We start from the raw sequence: 19858 nt of genomic DNA, 5'->3' as shown, positions 1-19858 counted from the left end.
GTTTAAATATACTTGATCCAGCACTAAAAATACCACATAACATTTATAGTTACAGATTTGTCTGATCTGGGTGGAATTATAGAAAATCTGTCTGGTTCCTTTACATTGGCCGTCTGTCTGACTGATTTCAACTAATGAGAAACATTTGTGAATTTCCTTTACTACATAACCCATATACTCTACACAGAAGTGATTCATGTTGCATCTTACATGTTATATAACATGTCCAGTAATGGCAGTTGTGAGAAACGTTCTCACCTTTATTCTATGAGTCCATCTGCTCATGAAGTCTAATGTGAGGTTGGGAGTTCACCTGTCACACAGGTTTGTATGAAGCCTGCAACATTTGAGATAAACACAGCTGGAAACGTATTTCCTCCGACATATTACGTAAAATAAATTCTTGACATTTAGAGTTGACAGAACACTCCCACAAGTGTTTCCCTTTCTTCTTCTTTGTTCTTAATGTAGAAAATCCTGACCATGATCCCGACGGAGGAGGAAAAGCAGAGGATCCAGGAGGCCCAGCTGATGAGTCCGGACGTTCCCCTGGGCAGCGCAGAGCAGTTCCTCCTGACCCTGTCCTCCATCACAGAGTTGAGCGCGCGGCTGCAGCTGTGGGCCTTCAAGATGGACTACGAGCTGATGGAGAAGGTCAGACACACAGAGCTCCTGTCTGTTAGAATGACATGGCTTGTGCTGCTTATATAAGATATACATAAGACAGCCTCTGAGTAACTTGCAGCTAGTCAGATTTATATTATTATATACAAGGGATTAGAGAGGTAGCCTCCTAATGGTTTTATTTTATTTTGTTTGCACGGCAAAAGAGACAAACTACTGCATGTGTAAATTGTACAGGCAATCCTTTACATTGTTAAATAGACAGAAATAGTCTGCAAATGTTGTTAATCATTAATTTAATCTTTTTTTAGGAAGTTGCTGAGCCTCTACAGGATCTCAAAGAAGGAATGGACCAGTTAGAGAAAAACAAGACTCTCCGTTACATTCTGACCACGCTGCTTGCCATCGGCAATTTCCTGAATGGCACAAACGTGAGTATCTCTCTGGACATACTGTATAGGGCAGTAATGGTACAGTAGTACAAGTACAAAAGTAGCAGTAGTATACTTAAGTGCAATTTTTAGGTATCTGTACTTCATTTACATAGCATACATTTTACAGTGGATACTTATTACTTTGCTTTACTACATCTGGTATATTATATTTTTAACAGATCTCAAAATCTGTGTGAAATGCTTTTCTTTTTTCATCAACATCACCTCGTCCTTCTGACATTATTTTACATATCACACAACATATTTACTTAGTAACATTTTGTGCAGAAGAATGTCCTGCCTGACTGTCTTTCCATAGTCAACCTCACTGTGTCTCAGTACATTTTGTGGTTTCTCACTGAGCACACATTTTGTCCTATACACTGTACATACATTTGTATAGTGACATATGAAAAGACAAACATGCACGAGAAAAGCATTAGTCAACAACATCAAAAAAGCTACTTCCCATAAGTAGTGTTTGCATTTGGGTTTCACGGTAAGCCATTTAAAACTGGCAAAGAAACAAGGGAGATTTTGTTAGGATTATATTTGCTGTGGTTTTTAGGCGTACAGTGGTAAGTAGAACAATCAGTCAGTGGGCTTTGAGAGTAGATTGTGGTTTTTGATAAATCCAGCTTAATAAATCCAGAAATCCACTCCACTCTGAGGCCTTTTTTTGTATGACGAAGAGGAAATGCTCCACAATTACTACAAGTTAGGCATTGGTTGTTTCCTGTACTTGTCTGTGACTCATTTGGTGTACATATGCTTCTGTAGGCAAAAGGATTTGAGTTAAATTACCTGGAGAAAGTTCCGGAGGTGAAGGATACGGTTCACAAACAGTCACTGCTGCACCACGCCTGTGCCATCGTGGTTGAAAAGTTTCCTGACAGCACCGACCTCTACTCCGAGATAGGAGCTATCACACGGCTTACAAAGGTTAGCTTTATTTTTTAACACATAAATGGTCATGATGTTCTGTACTTGTCGGAGTCATTGAAATTTTAGATAGGGTAGAGTAGAGTTGTTGTCTTATAACTGAAATGTAGCATAATTATAACTGAAATGTTGCCATTATATGTGTGAAAGAGGTGAATAGAAGAAGAATGCAATTTCAAGCCCTTAATTAAAGAGTTACCAAACCTAAATAAAGTATGAATAAACTATTTTTCATTATCAGCTAATTCATGCTTTCTAAAGACTAATTCATGTGTAGTTTGATTATAGAGTGTAATCATTATAAGCCACTGTAATGCACACTATGTTGCATAAGGGATTAGGCAGTGCTCTTTAAATGTACGCCTTATACAAGAATAAGATTGGAGATAAAGATCACTCAACATCAGGCAGGAGTTACAGATTATATACTGTACTGTACATAAACTCACTGTACGCTGGTCATGACCTGTTGTCTCCACAGGTGGACTTTGATCAGTTACAAGACAATCTGGCTCAGATGGAGAGACGCTGCAAAGCATCATGGGATCATCTGAAGGTCATCTCTAAACATGAGATGAAAGCAGCACTGAAACAAAAAATGTCTGACTTCTTAAAAGACTGTGCAGAGAGAATCATTATCCTGAAGGTTGTACATCGAAGGATAATCAATAGGTATGACCAAAACCATAGTATGACATAATAGGCTCATTTTACAGTATATGCTTTTGATTAAAGAGGGCTGGATTTGCTTTTCTACAGGTTTCATGCGTTCTTGCTTTTCTTGGGTCATCCAGTATATGGCATCCGTGAGGTCAGCATCCACCGCTTTAGTAAAATCCTAAGTGAATTTGCCCTGGAGTATCGCACCACGAGAGAACGCGTCTTGCAGCAGAAACAGAAACGAGCCAATCACAGAGAGAGGAACAAGACCCGGGGGAAAATGATCACAGATGTAAGTGCTGTAGGTCACATGAACATCTCTCATTTTCCTCATCCTCCATCTTAGTCCAGTTGCTGGGTTTCAGATGACACCACACCAATCAATAGGACAATGATATTTAATACAGATGTGGGGCAGCGAAAATTAATATTGTTAAAATGTTATTCAAATATAGCAAATTTTGGGGTCTAGTCATTAACAAAAATAATTAGGTTTGACATTTGTCAAGTTATGGACAGTGTAATAGGGAAAACTGGCACCCCATCTGTGTTTCTGACACCATCAAATTGTAGAATGAATTTGAAAACCACCTATAGGTTGTGTTCAGGTCATCATAACATCCTTGAATCTATATAATTTAACATTGCCTTGGAGGACAGGTCTTAATTCTATAGTGGAACTGACTATTTAACTGTCAGATTTGTTGACCTGATTTATGGTTAATATTTGTAATTAACCCACATGAAATAAAAACTGTCACAAAGTTCAATGTCTTCTCCATCTGTATAAATAAACAAAAGTGAAATTATTTTTCACAACTACTTCAGAAAGTGGTGCTATTATAAAGACCCATGCCTTCTGTCTAAAATTATGACATGATCAAATTCTAGAACGAGAACACAACCTATTTAATGTGAACACTCCCCAGGCACTGCTCTGATCCTGCTTTAAGCGCCCAGTGTCTTTGTTTTATGAAGATCCGACATACATTCCTAATGACATCAACTTCACTTCTTGGTATTCACATGTATAGGTTACTGTATCAATAAACAGCCAGTTGTTTTCAGTGTATTCTATTCTGTAGCTGTGGCAAGCTCAGAAAGGCCAGAGAAAACACTTGGATGCCTGATTAAAATCCTTTAAACCCAGAGGAGGCGGCTGCTCCAGACTGGACTTCACTGCAAGCCTTGATGGGGGGGCCCCTCTCTCTTCAAAGAGACACTAATTCAATCACTGTGTGAAAATTCAAACCTTTGGACGTATATGAGGGAGAATAACACGAACTGCACCTGAACCTTTTAAACAAGATGTTTGGTCAAACTTTTGTTCCACAGGCTACAGTCTTCTTATGGACACAAAACAATATTCATTTTTAGCTTGGTTTATAAATATTAACCACATGAGATAATCTACAATACTTTAAAAGCCTGAACTGAAAATTTATTTATGCGTTACCTTTTGTAGAGCGAGGATGATGACGATAGTGAGGTATGATACAACTGAACAAATGCATGAAAGCCTATTGTGGCTTCTAACATTGTGTTGAAATGTTTTTTTTAACAAAGAGTATTGTTGTTCTTTGGTTAAAGTGACAGATCAGTTTATGTAACATGTTATGAATGAGGAAGTGAAATGTTTTTGACGGTGGGGCAGAGAAGTTTAGCATGATGTTGGAGTGTTGACATGAATGAGAAACACTTCCCCATTAGGAATTACTAATACAGCACATTTGTTTGAAAACATTTTTTTATATACAGACATGCAACGTCTGTATTTTTAACTTTGCGATGATGGGAAGCCAATGTAAAAACCTATTTGAAATCTAAGGCTGTCAAACCTTCCTTTATGATATGCCATTATGTCTGTGCATTGCAGAGTGGTAAATTTGGCAGTACTCCATCAGACCCCCAGGAGAGCCAGCCTCAGGGCCTGGAGTTTGCAGAAAATGCAGCTGAACACGAGAACATGAAAGCAGTGCTGAGGAACAGCTCACAGGGAGGAGACAGCAGCACCAGCACTCTGCCAGGCCTCCGCTCACGCACCAGGGCCAATGGCACCAGAGGTTAGCCAACACTTATTTCATAAATTACCATAAACAAATAGACAACTTTGGCAGTTCTTGACATTTCAATTGCCTTTTGAATAATTAATATATTTTTTAATGATTTAGACTGACCATCTGTATCTTTTTTGATCCCCCATCCATTCCCACCTAATTGGAAAATGAATGCATTTTGTAATATATTTTGCATTAGCAAAGGTGGTTAGGGTGGCACTGTGGGGTGCAATTACTTTAAAAATACAAAATTAATACATAAAATTATTTAAATTGAAATTAAAAGGCAAGAGGAAGGAGTAGTTGATTAATTTTCTTAATTATTAATGTAACTTTAGTTTTGGAACGCCTGCTTGTCACCATGGGGATGACTTGAATCTTCCACAGTAAGGCATTAAACTTTTCTATCTCCATGAAGATAAAGCAGCTCAAGTCACACAGGTCAGATCTATGTAGACACTTTTTCAAGGTATTTTTAAGCACATCAATACAAGATAGAGTTTAATGCCATAATGTGGAACGTCCCAGGCAAAGCAATAACATCTGAACAGACAAGCAAGTGGCAGACTCACCTCCAGAGGTCTAATCACTTGTCATTGCACATGTACGACTGTCCTCTTACACATGTGACTTTGTATCAGGGCGTGTCCCCCCATGGTGCACCACTAATGATGACCCAGTGAACTGTGTGGACGACACTGCCGATGAGATCATGGAGAGAATAGTGAGGTCAGCCACACAGGGGCCAACCCACAGGACCTTGCCCCGAGAGAGGAGGCGCTCACGAGCCAATCGAAAGTCACGTGGGTTCAGACATACTTCACTTTTTTTGTATTTTTAAGTTTATGACAACATGGTGTGATCTAATGTGTATTTCCCTGCAGTGAGGAGGACACTGAGGGATGGTTTGACAACAGAAGAAGCCAATGCTCTTGGTTTGTCAAGCTCAGAGCTGCAGGTGTGAGCAGGTCTTCACATGTGGGACTTCACTGTTGGCACCACACAATCTGTAGAGGTTTGACTGGAGATGGCCCAAGTATCGTGCAGAAGGTCTCTTATCTCTGCATCATGTTTACACTGCAGAACCCTTGACAGAGCCGATAAAACATCTCGACTTTGATGGGCACCAAAAACACAGCTGCCTTCAAAAGCACCAAGCTTTGCGATAGCAGGATAGGTATAATATCTGCACTCATGTAGCTCACTCACAGTCATCTTGGAAAGAAAACACAAGTGTTTGTGTATTTCAAAGGTCCTTGCCCTCATTTAATATTCAAATGACTGAATGGTGGTATGGCTTCAGCAGCTTTGTATCTTTAGTAAAAGACATTGTTGGTATTGTATAGTTGATGGACTTGCATTTGAACTTTCTGTTTTTCTTTTTACTACTGTAGAAGGTTTGTGTTTCTGGTAAAAGGTGCTCAGAAAGTAAAATGTGCACTGGATATTAACAGTGAGTGTCAATGAGAGGACTCTACTTGATAAGTTTAGCTTTCACCAATAACCAACAATCTTGGGTTTATACAATATGTAGATAAGGTTACTTGTTATTTAGTAAATGCAATACCAAAACAGCAAATATAGTAAAATGTTACGCAGTTCAGATGTTTAAATCACAATCACAGAAATCAACAGAGCACTATACAAAGACTCTTGCAATGATACAGCATCCAGCTACACACTTGGGTAAGGTCTCTTATGAGCAGATATTTATTATGTTTTCAGGGAGAATTCATCTGGAGTCTGTGACTGTAATGCGTTACAGCTTATTGTTTACTACATTAGCTTTATTTATAACACAGTCTTCAACAAGCTTTTGCCTTACTATAATATTTGGATAAAGTGCTCCACTGTTCAAATGTGTGCTTTTTTAGAGACACCACTGAACATTTTAAAAGACAAAAAAGGATTTTGCTCTTTTCTTAAAAAGAGCAAAATCCTAAATGTAAAAAACACTGTGACAGCAGCTTAGTGCAAGATGCAAACATTCAAACATTATCTGAATTGGTATGGGGCAAGTAAAAATTGCAGTGGAAGAACAAATTTTAACTAAATGAGCAATTACTTTTCAGCACCTTAGAGTTTATGTGTAGCATGTCACATGTAGAACCAAAGTAGAACTGAAATCACTGAAGACAAACTGGGGTTTTGTGGTAAGTGAAAGGGAGACTGCTTTAAAATGATATATGTTACAATGTTTTGTAATTTTCCTTTTTGGTCCATATGTAGAATAGTGTATATTACTAAAAAGCAGTATTATTTTAATTCTAATTTATGCAAACCAAGCCATGCACGGTTTAAAATGTGTTAATAAAAGCAATGCCACTTTGACTTTTGAGTAGGTTTGTGGAACACCTCGAGTGTTTTATTACACGATTCACAAATATTTTGACAATGACATTTGAATGTGGAGATGCTGACCATTAAAAGGTTGACAAACATAAGTTAAATGAAAAGGTGATTTTTTTTTTTTTATTTTACCCTGCAGAGTGAGAGAACTGTATGATTTCACTCAATGCAAAAAGAACAAGGACCATGGCAAAAGTTAAGCCTCTTTATTTTTAGTCCATACAACCCATGCTTCAAGTCACTTGAGCAAATGGCGGCCGATGACAGATTTATCAGAACAGCTCCTGTTGACATGTGGCTGTCACAAAGACCTTGTGTTTGAAATTCCTATTTGTCCACAGGTGTTATGGATCTAAAGGTGATTATGATTTGCTTTAATAAATTGCAGAGACATAATGAACAAGACAGCTACCTATAAGGGGCCCAAAAGTAGGAAATACAACTGAGCATTAAAAAAGCACACAAAAGAAAATCAGCTGAAACTGTCTCAGCAAATCCAGTGCAATCCAAGACATGTTCTGCTTTACAATAACTAAAACCAAGGGCAAGGGTTTCAAATGTATTTTATCTCCTAATCATTTTTTATCAGTTTCCCATCTACAATGTCCCTGAACAATTATGTTTGCACAGTACCTTAGAGGTGTAGAGATCATTATAAAACTGAAATTCCCTTTCCACCAGACATGATTGGACTTGGAAAACCCCTGAAAAGACTCACAGGCAGAAAGCTTTTTACATTTTATATTGCTACATTTTAACAAAGATTAACAAAGGGATTCTTTTTTGTTGCATATTTTCTTATCTGTTTTGGTTCATAGTGCATTTTGCTCTATGCATCTGGATGTCAAATTATATCCTGAAATAGCACCAAAAGGCAAACACTCTCACGTAATTTAGTGAGAAAGTGTTTTTTTTTTTAAAGAAAAAAATAGAAAGTAGCAGGTGTGCAGTGCAGTCTAATTAGCCATAAAGTGATTAGATTGAGAAACAGCGAAGTAAACATCTAACTATAGTATTACCAGACATATAAAGCTGATGATCCAAGATCAAGACAAGCTGCATTTGACAGAATGAGTGATTGACTTGTCACTGTTAGCATGGTTCTTTCATCTGCTGTAAACTGAGCTGAACATTCCTACAGATCACAGCTTATGTTTGGTTAAAATCTAGTTTTACATTATAAAGTAGAGACTGCTTTCTCATGCATATTTACTTATCTGGTTATGTTCAGCTTTAAAAATAGGTTTTGTAATTCTGTTCAGTCACAATAACCGAAACTCAAATTTGACGCATCTAAAAATGTTTATAAAAAAGTAATTCCAAATTTCTGCTCATTTGAAGGAAATTTGTTACGTTGTTTTTAAAAAATACTTTTGTAAGCATAGTTGCGCATAAGGTTATAGCACCAGATTGTAGATTATGCCAAGCCTTGGGTTTGATCTGAAGAGCAAATCTGTGATGCACTACAAAAGTGTAACCCAGACAGCAGTGAGACACACTGACAAATGTTCAAAGAACTTAAAGTGCCACTCCAGTCCCACTCCAGCCTCCCAGACTTCAGCCATCTAAACCTAACCACAGTAAGCATCTCTTTCAACCTAAGACAACTGATGGGGAGCTTCAAGCATTTCCATTAGGAAAGTGTCGATAGGTGTGTCGCCAATCAGCTTGAAGAAGAAAAGATGCTCCAAGCACTTCAAGCCAATGGAGCGCAGTGCAGGCAGTCGAAGAAGTAGCTTAGCAAACCTGCAAAAATAAATAATAATAATAAAATAATGAAACAGCCAGTCATTTGACTTGAGAACGGGTGTAAGGGAATGCAGGCAATTCACCTTCCCTGCTGCTCTGGATACTTCTGTTTGCAATAGGCCTCCAATGATGCATAGACCTTTTCCCTAAGGAGCTCCACCTCGCTGGTGTTGGTAAGTCCTTTAGCATCTACACAAATCATTTTTAAGGCTTAATGCACATTCATACTATGAAAATGTAACAGATTTTATTTATCTGCATATTGGTACCTGGGTTGAAGAGAACTATTGCTCTGAGGCAGCCTAGCTCTGTCTTGTCCATTTGCATATCTCTCATTTTATTGACAAGCTCAGTGAGAACCCTGGTTTATAACAAAGCATCAGCAGAATGTTCAACTAAATCAAGAACAGCTAGTTAAGACTGGATAGAGAAAAATACCTGTCAAATATGGCACCAACTTCAGCACTCTGCACACTCTCCCTGTGGTAAAGATGTGAAATTAGATGTCTCCTTACACTGGTTTGAGTAAACGATGCACTTTACCTGTCAAAAATGGCTCCAACTCCACCACTCTGTGCGCTGTCACGCTGCAGCTCAGAGGTTAGAACAACTCCATCTTTAAGAGCAATGGACCGGTGGGAAAATGAGGCAATCAGGAGCTCATTCCATCCTGGAATTACAAAACATTACATTTGTGGTATAAGTGATAAGATATGGCTTACATGTCATTTTTGCCAAAATGTCTCTAAAACTTTGTATGCCATTGAACCAAAAGTCATGTATGGAGGCTAATGTGACACAGTGGCCGTGGAATGGTTTTAGTACCTGCACGAAGGAGAATGACCTGGTCATCAAGCGGCAGCTCAGAGAAATGGGGGATTCTTTTTGCCCACTCTACCAGGGCATACAGCTGTTTGTCTGCGGTCTGGCAGATGTTGGTCACAGCATCATGGGGCTACAGACAAAGACATCATAATTTATTATATATATATATATATAAAATTCATACTTGTATATATGTATGTATATACATATAAATAAATTTTCATCTAAAAGAAGCACCATCAAAACTTACAGAGGAGCCTGCATCAGAGTGAAGCTCTGTCTTGTGCTCCACTGCAGTCTCTGCTTCCAGGATTTTCTCCACAGGCATCTCCTCATTCACAGACATACTGAACTCAAACTCTCCCTCACGCTCACGATTTCTTTGGCGCTCCTCCTGGACCGCTGCGGTCACAGCAGTTCAAAGCAAAAAAAACGAATTAAATAACAGGATAGGGTAGATAGAGAGGGATTGTGATTTAAGGGGTTACAGACATTGTGATTTAAATGGTACTTCTGTGTATTGTACAAGAAATGCAGAATAATGGTCTTATACCTTCCCTCTTCATGCCCATGGCAAGGCACTTCTGGTAGCGGCAGTACTGGCATCGGTTCCGCTGGCGTTTATCTACCAGGCACTCTTTGTTATCCCTGCAAGTGTAACTCAGATCTTTGCGCACAGTCCGCTTGAAAAATCCTTTACAACCTTCGCAACTGTACACACCATAGTGCTTGCCTGAAAATAAACAACAAGAAAAATGTTAACATGTGAATTTTTAAGATTCTAGGTCTACTTGAAAGTATGCAATTATTTACCAGAGGACCGGTCTCCACAGATGACACAAAGGCGTTTCTGGGACATCATGATCCCAGGACTGTGTGGTGGTCCAGGACGCAGGCCAAAAGGAGGCTTCACATCCTCTGAGCTGCTGATGGAGTGCATCCCTGATGCAGAAGCTGAAGAACCCAGCTAGAAATGCAATACTTATTCAGAACTCCAATAATAATCATAGTCATAGAAATAATAAAATGAATAATAAAAACTATTACATGATAAAATAAAAATATAATTTACCTGATAGTTGCTGATAGGTCCAAATCCTAAAGAGGGCGATACCAGGGGTGAATTCAGAGCGGGACTTATGACTGAGAAAGGAGAACCCAAGAGGTTGGTGGGGCTGTTGGACCCTGAGCTGTTCTGCTGTGAGGACATGGCGGGGACACTACCAGAGGAGAGCAAGGGCCCGTCTGAAGGTTCTCAACTGGAAAGAAAAAAAGAGGCATTTGGGCATTAGTGCATTAGGTTTTATTAGGGAACACTATAGACTAAGGCAGCTACTTTGCAACAGTGACATGGCCAGTAGATGCACTGACTGAACAAAGATAACGTTTGATGTGGTACAAGTAAGAAGTTACATTAGGGTTAAGTGAAGCTTCAAGCTTAATCCAATTAGCATTAATTCGGAGTACAACACATTCATAAGAAAAGAAAAAAATCGCAGTAAGACTAAATACCAAGTAGATCAACCATGGAACTCAAATTCTTATTAATCCAAACTAAACAGACACTTGAAGCAACCTTACTGCATACTGAAAACACGCTCAGGGTGAAGTGGTAAATAACGCTACTTTTGATCAAATCCGGAGGTACGTGGATCAAAACTTAACATGCTTTTTTCATGTAATCAAACATATAACCGCCCCTAATCTAGGTGAGCAGACAATCGTCCATGTACCAAAAGCATGCGTAATAACACAGACTATTTGAAAACGTGATCCGAGTAAACTGGGATGGCGTTTGGCTACAGTAGCTTTCAAGTGTTAGCTTGGTACCATCCATTTGGGTTTGATGTTATACGACAGCAGTTAGATTTAAGGCGTCATGTAAAATAGCCAAGTGTGTAAAGTTGTCGCATAACAGTATATAAGGCCGCGTGCTAATTCAAGATGCATAAGAAATCGTTTAATTTATCGGTGCAAATCGCCTGTTAGCTGCATTTGTTCACGGAGCTAATTTGGCTAGCGTTTAAATGTGGCTAACGTTAGCTAACAAGGTCGATCAGCTAAGGTCGATCGTTTTAAATCCTTTTCATGGCAAAATAGTTTAAAAGTAATTAAAATAATGTTCTAACTTACCAAAAAACCCTTCGACACATTTTAATGTGGGTTGTTTCCGTTTTGACCGAGCCTCAGACGGCTAGCGCTCACAGCCAGTCTGCTTCACTGAGGGCTGTTGTTGTTTACAGGCCATGATGGCTCTGTGCCAGTGCCTGAGCCAAAATGTCTGAGGGACCACCCCATTACAGCCCAGTCACATGACACATCAAATAAAATCATACACTCTGCTTTCATCACGTGTTCATGCGCTGTGTTGTTATTATTATAGACTTACATTTTTCATAACTGGCTTTATGGCAATGGACTTTCTATTAGGTAATCAGCTTTGTAGCCTATTCACAATGATCATATCCATTTATTATCATATGTAATTTTATTAAGATTAAATTGTCTTCATTATCAAAGACATAGCCTATTCGGTTCAATAGAGGGAGCCTAAGTCTCGATAAAACCCCGGCCAACAATAGGCTGCAGGCTAGAACATGTGTAGGCCTAATTATGTATGGGTTTCTGTTACAGGCAACATTTGGAGGACTTATTCCCATTCAAGATGTAGGCTAATATTGTGTTATAAATTGTTTATCCCTATTGTAATGGTTCAGTTTTTTTCATCATTCTGAAACCCATTGATGGCCACTAAATCCTTGACTTGTAATTCTATTTTTTGTCATGACATCAATCCATCCTCTAACCTGCTTGAAGCCTACCTGACTAAAGAGCCCCAAGTCCAAAACTGTGGCCTCCACAAATTCATCAGTGTAAGATCTCACTATGAATGGACCTCCCACCTCCCGTCAATCTCCCAAATGGGAAATCTTTGCCAATTTATTTATTTTGAACATACAGATGAGAATTAATTTTAATTGTTCTGGTTTTGTTGTGTTAATTAAGTTTTGAAATAGGCCTAAACATAGGACTTCATAACATACATAGGCCTGCACCATTTTCCTGCTGGATGAGGAATCATTTGATAACCATTACCCTTATCTCAGTTTTTACAAATTAACACCACTTTAAACTAAATTATATCTATAAACTGGTCTTTTTGTGTGTGTTTTCCATATGTGTTTTGTCATTGCGTTGTCACATGAAGGGTGGGAGGGGGTAAGACCTGAAAAACTGCTTTGCTGATAGTGCCTGTTCTTACATGTGTCTTTTAACAAACCCAGTAGCATTCTCAGCCATTACACTGCCAGAGTAACATTGGAACTGTTTACTGAGTATTTGTTGCATTATGTTGGTAAATAGCAAGTTTATTCATCTGCTTTTCATCTCAGGTAGGTTATATGTGTTCTTTATGACAGGTTATTACTTTTAAGAGTTGGTTTGGTTGTTGTTAACTGTTCACTTTTTATAGGACTGTACGTATTTTCACATGGCTCTTCTGAATTTCATCTTATCAATAAGCTCAAGAGCTATGAAGAATCCAAACGTTACTGTAGAGAAATGTACACAGACTTGGCTACAATTCACAACTTTTCTGAAATGAATGATTTGATTAATTTGGTGTCGGGCAGTACCAGTAGAGCCTGGATAGGGCTTGAATTAGCAGACAAACGAACATGGCATTGGTCTTTGCCTGGTCACACAGTAGCTTATACAAACTGGAGGGAAGGAAATCCTCAAGACAATGATCAGGATGCATGTGTGGCTGTGGATGAAAATGGCAAGTGGTTCGAGAGTGACTGTAAATCCAAAATGAGCTTTGTATGTCACAGTAAGTTGAAAAAAACACCAACACAAAAACTCAATAAATGCACAACAGCTTTTATAAATGAGGTTCTCCGGCAGGTGACGGAGGTAGTCATGTATTTGTTGCTGACACTAAAACATGGCGGGATGCACAAAACCACTGCAGGAGTCTGTCTACAGATTTGGTTAGCATACTGTCTGCAGAGGAGAATGCAGTAGTGAGCAATATGTCTCAAAATATATGGATCGGCCTCTTCAAAGATCCATGGAAGTGGTCAGATGGAAGTGATTCCTCTTTCCGATACTGGAGTGCATTTCAGCCCAACTATCTAGAAGGTCAGGACTGTGTTACTGTGATTTTCAAAAACTCTGGGAAATGGAATGATCTGAAATGTCCAGGTAAAAGGGCATTTATTTGTCAAGGAGGTAAGATAATGTATTTTGTACCACATTTGAATTTGAATTCATCTGTATAGTATAATTTGAGTAACATTTTATGTATATTATGTTTTGTTGCTATCTTCCAGCATATAAAGTACCCACAACAACTCTTGAAACCACTACCCAAGGGGCAACGAAAGTGACATATCTGAGCACCCATTACAGCGTAACATCTGAAAGCATCACAGTGACTTTTCATTTCACTCTTGATAAAAACTCCACAAATGTTTCCACAACAACAGTCCCCACCACGGTGGGAGTCTCAGCAGCACCAAACACAACTAAGCCGGTAACACTGGCCCCACATAGTAACACACCAGGTAGGTTATATTTGGATTTTTAAACACGTTACGGTCTTCTCTGCAGTTCATCATGATGCTCTTCAATCAGAAATAATTAATGTCTTATTTGAAAGGAAAAGCATAAATAACTCCACCCAATATATTAGAATTTCACCTCACAGTACAACAGCTGACATTCTTATTGACTTTCTTTTACTTGTTAATTTAGGCCTAGAGTAGTCAAAATATGTCTGAAGAACCCAAGAACCCTTTTCTTCTTTGGAAAATTATGAACAATGCATTCAATTACTGCTATAAGTTCACTGAACACTGAAATATTCACTTTTTCAATTTTAACCCTTTATTCCCTTATTTAGGATCAGGGCCAAATTCGGCCCTTAAAGAACATAATTTATCCATAAAGAAAATAAAACGTACTTCTAGACATTCTGCAAGCTATTAATAAAAAGATTAAAAAACACAATTTTACCAACCGCTGGATTGCAGAGAAGACGAGTAAACAGTAAATTGTATGCATTACCATCATCACTGCTCTTTCAATCACCAATGTAAATGTGCCTGTAAAAAACTGGGCTGCTCTATTATAACACAAATAATCATCAGAATTTTGGCTATTGGCTCCTATTTGGCTCCTAACTGAAATCTCAGTTCAATTTCAAACAGTAATTTCTACATTGTCAAAAGCCACAGTAGATTATACAAATGGCTTTGCTCCAGATTTAGCAGGGAACGAGCACACATATTGTGAACTGAAGTTAATGAATTGTATTTTCAATTGCAACACTTTTGAATAATGCAATGATTGAAATCACAATTTATACATTTTAAGAGTACAGCCCTTGTACTAATTACTACCTTTACTTTGTCCTCTCACAGATAACTTGGTTTTAGTTCAACAAAACCTAACATGGGTTGAAGCTATAACCTACTGCAGGAGTAATTATATTGATCTGGTCCACATCTCCACTGAGAATGTTCAAATGAAAGTTGCCGAAAAGGCGAAAAATGCCACAACGCCTCACGTGTGGATCGGCCTTAAATACACTTGCCACTCAAAACTCTGGTTCTGGATCAGGTCAAGCAGCGGCTGCTACCAGAACTGGGCTCCTCAACAAGGCTATGAGGGAAATTACAACTGTGGAGCTACAGGTGCAATTCAGGCCACTGGGAGGCAGCAGTGGGTAGGCCTGCCACAGACAGAGAAGTTGAATTTCATTTGCTATGGATGTGTAGGTTGAAGGAAATGAGTTGAATACATGGCATTGCAACACACTATCTAGAAAAAATCTTTCACTTGTGTAGTGTTTGCTGGAAAATATGAAATAGGGATGAAAAAATTCTTTTTTTTCTGACAATAAGAAGTCAGAAATATTAACTGATAAACTGATACAAGAATCCCGTGAATTTCAGAACGTTTGTAGAGACCTAAACTACAGGTAAATGATTTGTTGTTATTTGAAGAGATCATCCTTTGATCAAAATAATTGTATCCTTTGTGATTTGATAATTGTGGCAACTGAAATATTGTTATCAATTTGCTTGCAGCATATTTTGTAGCCCTAATATTCAATTGCAAATTTGCTATAACCTGAGTTGTATCTTTCCCACTGATGATGTCACTGCATTGTTCCAGTACAGCTGCTCTGCCTTTTGTTATGTTTGAATTTCAATGAATGTGAAAACGTCATGCAGAGAGTAGGCGTGCACATTCACAGTCATGGGCAGCTAGAGTGATGTGAGAACATTGATCCACTCTACGCCTTTCACTCGGGGTTACTATTTACATGTTGACCCTCCAGTGGCCCCCCAAAACAGTAGGTTTGACTCTATGACCTGACCTTCACTAGGACGCCACATGGACCACAGGGCTGTCTGCTGTCCTCCGAACGTTAACTTATTTACATGTACAAGTGAATGTGATATATTTACTTTAAGGGATGTTTATTTTGTAAAAATTCTTGCTCAGGAATGTGAGAAGAATTTTACAATTATACACTCTTATTGACATAATGACCACCAACAGTGATATCCTTAATTACATACTTTTCACGTTTTCTTGCTTAATATTTCTCTAGTATTTGACCAATTATTCAAACTTTGTTACATAAGCAGAACTTAAAGTTCAGATTTTGGAAATAAACATTATACATGTCTTTTGTACTTCTTACATTGTTTTCATTTCTTTAGTTTGTACGATTATGTTATCAGAATATCAGATTATCAGAATAATCACAATTATGAATTAAACGAATCACTTTGACATACCTATTTGTGTTCATGTTATCTGCAGTTAAAGCAATGAACAATATGAACAGATTGTAGTTGATTTTAGTTTTAAAAGGAGAGATTCTGAATGTTTCCTGGGTTCCTTGTTATGTGTTTCTATAAGTTTGTTTATTTGTTTGTTTGTTTGTTTGGTTGGTTTTGTTTGGTTTTGTTTTGTGCTCTTCTGTTTTAATGTTAATTTTATGATGATTATTTGTGACTATTTATGTTTTGATGTGTGTGATTTTAATGTCTTTCTTATTCTGTGTAAAGCACTTTCAGTTACTTTGTGTATGAATTGTGCTATACAAATAAACTTGCCTTGCCTTGCCTTGCCAAAATAAAGAGAAAACTATGTGTGAATCTTGGTTTGAAACTTGTTGTTCCACTTCACATGTTTACAGGATAATTCTGGAGTTACCCAGGGAGGAGTCTCTACATCAGTCCCCCCCATCATTACAACATTTCCACAGAATTGAGAAATCTCAAATTGCACGTTTTGGGAAGATTCAGAGCCATGGTTCTTACATGGTACAGGGTTTGAAAAGGATGTCAGATGGACACCGTAACTATGCTTTGGAAAACAACATTTCAAAATGTCCTCATCATTGTGGACTAAACTATGTGTAAAACCACTGAAACAGAACGTAAACCTTGTAATCCGCAGCTGCATATTGATGACTGCTCCTGCATCCACAATAAAGGCCTGTCACTTGTCAATTACCACGGACCATTACACATGAGTGTGTCATCACCCGGCCTCTCATTGGTCAGCCTGTCTCCCATCAGTTCAATGTTAAAGTCCCTCAGTCCGGCCAGTGGCTCTCAGGGCTCACCCCCACTTTCCACCCTCTTTCTCACCCTCATCTTCTCTTGTGCTGTCCAGCTGCCTCTGACCTTTGACCTCTTCACCCTTACTCCTGACCTTTGGGGACATTCCCACGCCACACCCTTTTGTGTATACCTCTCCATGGAAACTTGCTGGTCACTCCCACTGCATTTTGAGTTGGTGGGTATAATTCACTTAAAGAAGGATCAGTGTAGCAGTGTTGTAATGCAATCTAATTTGGCCAATACTACACCTTGAATACAACAAGCTATAGCACGCGGTTACAACAAAATCTAACTATGCACAGCAAATTTACATACAGGTGACTATACTAGTTTATTGCAACATTCAAATGTAATAATTATGAACATTTTCAACTGAAGTCTACCTATAAGACACCAACTTTATTTCCAACATTGTCCTTGCACCATACTGCTGTCTTAGCAAATATTAGTTTTGAATTGGGTGTCTGCGTACCTGCCATGCGCACTGCAGCCTTTCCCATGCTCCTCTTTTCTTTTCTGAGTGGACAGCCCTCCCTCCTTTTCCTTCTGTCACTTTCACAGTTAATTGTAGAAAAAGAGATTTTCTCCATTGAGGCCGGGTCGCTTAGGTAACCCCACTCCTGCATGAAATGAGATGGATCGAGGGTAGAGACAGAGCAGAGCAAGTGGACAAGACAAACTGAACTGAGCAGCGCCTGAGGACGGACGCACTGGACTGTGGACTAAACTTTACAACTTTAGAGATATAACTTTTTTGTTTATTTGTTTGTTCCATTTGACATTACTGGGAGCATTACTACAAATCATAAATTCTGCAAAAAGTAAGTATTTCTTATGGGAAACATTTCAATTGAAAAGAGATTATGATATTCCTCCACATGCTACTTAAAAAAAACAATCTAATATATATATATTTTGTTTTTACAGGACTTTTCTCCAGAACTGATTTTTGATAAGATAGTGACTCAGGGGCTGATTGTCCAAACGCAATTCTTGTTTTTGTTCACCTTCTTCAGGAGTTGTGGATGGACATCAGGCCCCTGATTCTCACTGGCTTCTACTGGGAAAACGAAAGGCCTGATTTTTCACTAGAGAAGAACAGAGCGATAGAAAAGCAATAGATATTTAATGTACCATAACTTACCATTTTTCATTTACTTTTAAACACAAAAGTAGACATCAACTAGCATTTTTGCAGTACTAAAACTTTGCAGAAGTGAGAATGTGGTACTGCCAAGTTATGAGTGTGACAGTGTGAGAGACCCTATATATATATATATATATATATATATATATATATATATATATATATATATATATATATATATATATATATATATATATATATATATATATATATATATATATTACAAAAAATAGAACAATACTAATACTTCAATGTCCATCACATGTATGAACTAAATCATCACAATCACTATTTTTAGGAATTATTTCTTCCTTTTCAGAGTGGCTAGAGTACAATATATAAAATGAAAAAAAAAAAAAAAAAAAAAAAAAAAAAAATATATATATATATATATATATATATATATATATATATACAACATATTCCTGAGTTTCACATTTGTTTGCATTCAAAACAGATTTTTTACTATGATGAAGAATAAACAAAACTCTTTCAACAAACTCTAAAACAGCTGAAGGGAGGCAATTGCTACATAAATTCACATGAAATATCTTCTCATAAAGGCAGCTACTATATTAACCTTCATACAGTACTACAAAAAACATGAAATACAAGCCAAAACTAATCAGTTTAATCCGTTAAATTGGAATAAAGTTGAGATTCCAAAGTTGATCAAACTGGTTGCTCTAGAAAAAAACAGATTGGTCATCTGTTACTTGATTGTATGTCATTAATGAAAATATGTCATTAAAAAGCTTTAAATTGATGTTTACTTTATTTATTTAATTTTTAATTTTGTTATTATTTTGTTATTATTGTTTCAAAGTGATTTTTTTATGTGTATTTTTCTACTGGTCTGATTTATGATACCATTACGACTGGTACTTGTGGCAGTGAGTGACTTGTGCTATTGTTGCTGGGGACTCTAGTTTACCACATCAAACTAAACGTGCACAATAGGCCAATTCTCATATAGTCCTGACCAAACAGCTCAACAACTGGAGATGGGTCCACAGGCGCTGCTCTGCGGTCACCCACTGCATCAGAGACTGCCCATGTGGTACTGGCAGATGGGTCAAATGCAGACACAGTTTTTTCCTATGAGGGAATAAGCAAGTTATAAAAATTCAATTTGAATATAGCTGACTTGGCAAAATGAAATTTTAAGTATGTGTGCATGTTTTGTCTATTTTTAAGAGCCAGAATAGTGCCCCCTCCTCCCTTTTGCAAATTAGATTTCTTGTAAATCACATGATTTGGGGGAAGTGATCAAGCAGCTGCCAAAACAGCTCACTTATTGTGCAATACATTTTAATATACTCCAGTATCAAACCTCTTTTATACCAACATTCTGTAAAAAATAATAATAAGGCACAGCATATACTGTGGTGAATAAATAATATATGCACAGTAAATACACAG

The 19858-nt window shown here is 37.8% G+C and overlaps 3 protein-coding genes across 4 annotated transcripts in view; 2 read left to right on the top strand and 1 right to left on the bottom strand.

Annotated features, from left to right (window-relative positions):
- fhod3b (formin homology 2 domain containing 3b) overlaps positions 1-7065 on the top strand; it is a 72792-nt gene extending 65727 nt beyond the window's left edge. Inside the window, exons 19-27 of the mRNA XM_033981285.2 lie at positions 472-654; positions 936-1055; positions 1839-2000; positions 2482-2672; positions 2760-2952; positions 4126-4149; positions 4537-4723; positions 5359-5520; positions 5602-7065. Coding sequence (XP_033837176.1) covers positions 472-654; positions 936-1055; positions 1839-2000; positions 2482-2672; positions 2760-2952; positions 4126-4149; positions 4537-4723; positions 5359-5520; positions 5602-5681 — 1302 coding nt within the window. The 3' untranslated portion in view covers positions 5682-7065. The remainder of the gene's footprint in view (positions 1-471; positions 655-935; positions 1056-1838; positions 2001-2481; positions 2673-2759; positions 2953-4125; positions 4150-4536; positions 4724-5358; positions 5521-5601) is intronic.
- Positions 7066-7257: 192 nt separating this feature from the next.
- rxrbb (retinoid x receptor, beta b) lies at positions 7258-11948 on the bottom strand. Of its 2 annotated transcripts, none has more exons than XM_033981288.2 (11): positions 11774-11948; positions 10713-10899; positions 10454-10607; positions 10194-10373; positions 9891-10042; positions 9641-9770; positions 9359-9485; positions 9254-9295; positions 9085-9176; positions 8899-9004; positions 7258-8812 (listed from the first exon to the last, which is right to left on the bottom strand). In XM_033981288.2, the coding sequence occupies exons 2-11, from the start codon at positions 10848-10850 to the stop codon at positions 8665-8667; spliced, it is 1269 nt and encodes a 422-aa protein (XP_033837179.1). In that variant the 5' UTR covers positions 10851-10899; positions 11774-11948; the 3' UTR covers positions 7258-8664. The 2 variants fall into 2 exon arrangements, with proteins under 2 accessions (XP_033837179.1, XP_055084042.1); XM_055228067.1 differs by having other exon boundaries at positions 9891-10055; positions 10195-10373; positions 11774-11933.
- Positions 11949-12963: 1015 nt separating this feature from the next.
- On the top strand, positions 12964-16209 carry LOC129456958 (macrophage mannose receptor 1). Its single transcript, XM_055228066.1, has 5 exons — positions 12964-13032; positions 13113-13472; positions 13547-13873; positions 13975-14208; positions 15067-16209. Exons 1-5 carry the CDS (start codon positions 12990-12992, stop codon positions 15426-15428), a joined length of 1326 nt encoding a protein of 441 aa, XP_055084041.1. The 5' UTR covers positions 12964-12989; the 3' UTR covers positions 15429-16209.
- The last annotated feature ends 3649 nt before the right edge of the window (positions 16210-19858 follow it).

The sequence above is a fragment of the Periophthalmus magnuspinnatus genome, chromosome 16 (genome assembly GCF_009829125.3).
Source record: "Periophthalmus magnuspinnatus isolate fPerMag1 chromosome 16, fPerMag1.2.pri, whole genome shotgun sequence".
Lineage (NCBI taxonomy): Eukaryota > Metazoa > Chordata > Actinopteri > Gobiiformes > Gobiidae > Periophthalmus > Periophthalmus magnuspinnatus.
The sequence above is the reverse complement of the archived record's forward strand: the minus strand, read 5'-3'. Positions and strand labels throughout refer to the sequence as shown.

What these genes read in the sequence shown, in the direction of transcription:
- rxrbb (XM_055228067.1), bottom strand. Translation starts at nt 10,850, where the DNA reads ATGTCCTCACAGCAGAACAGCTCAGGGTCCAACAGCCCCACCAACCTC. An exon ending in ACTCTGATGCAGGCTCCTCT is followed by an intron (nt 9,771 to 9,890) that starts GTAAGTTTTGAT and finishes CTTTGTCTGTAG; the next exon opens with CCCCATGATGCTGTGACCAA. An exon ending in GTTGGTGCCATATTTGACAG is followed by an intron (nt 9,177 to 9,253) that starts GTATTTTTCTCT and finishes GTTATAAACCAG; the next exon opens with GGTTCTCACTGAGCTTGTCA.
- LOC129456958 (XM_055228066.1), top strand. Translation starts at nt 12,990, where the DNA reads ATGTTGGTAAATAGCAAGTTTATTCATCTGCTTTTCATCTCAG. An exon ending in AATGAGCTTTGTATGTCACA is followed by an intron (nt 13,473 to 13,546) that starts GTAAGTTGAAAA and finishes GTTCTCCGGCAG; the next exon opens with GTGACGGAGGTAGTCATGTA. An exon ending in CCCACATAGTAACACACCAG is followed by an intron (nt 14,209 to 15,066) that starts GTAGGTTATATT and finishes GTCCTCTCACAG; the next exon opens with ATAACTTGGTTTTAGTTCAA.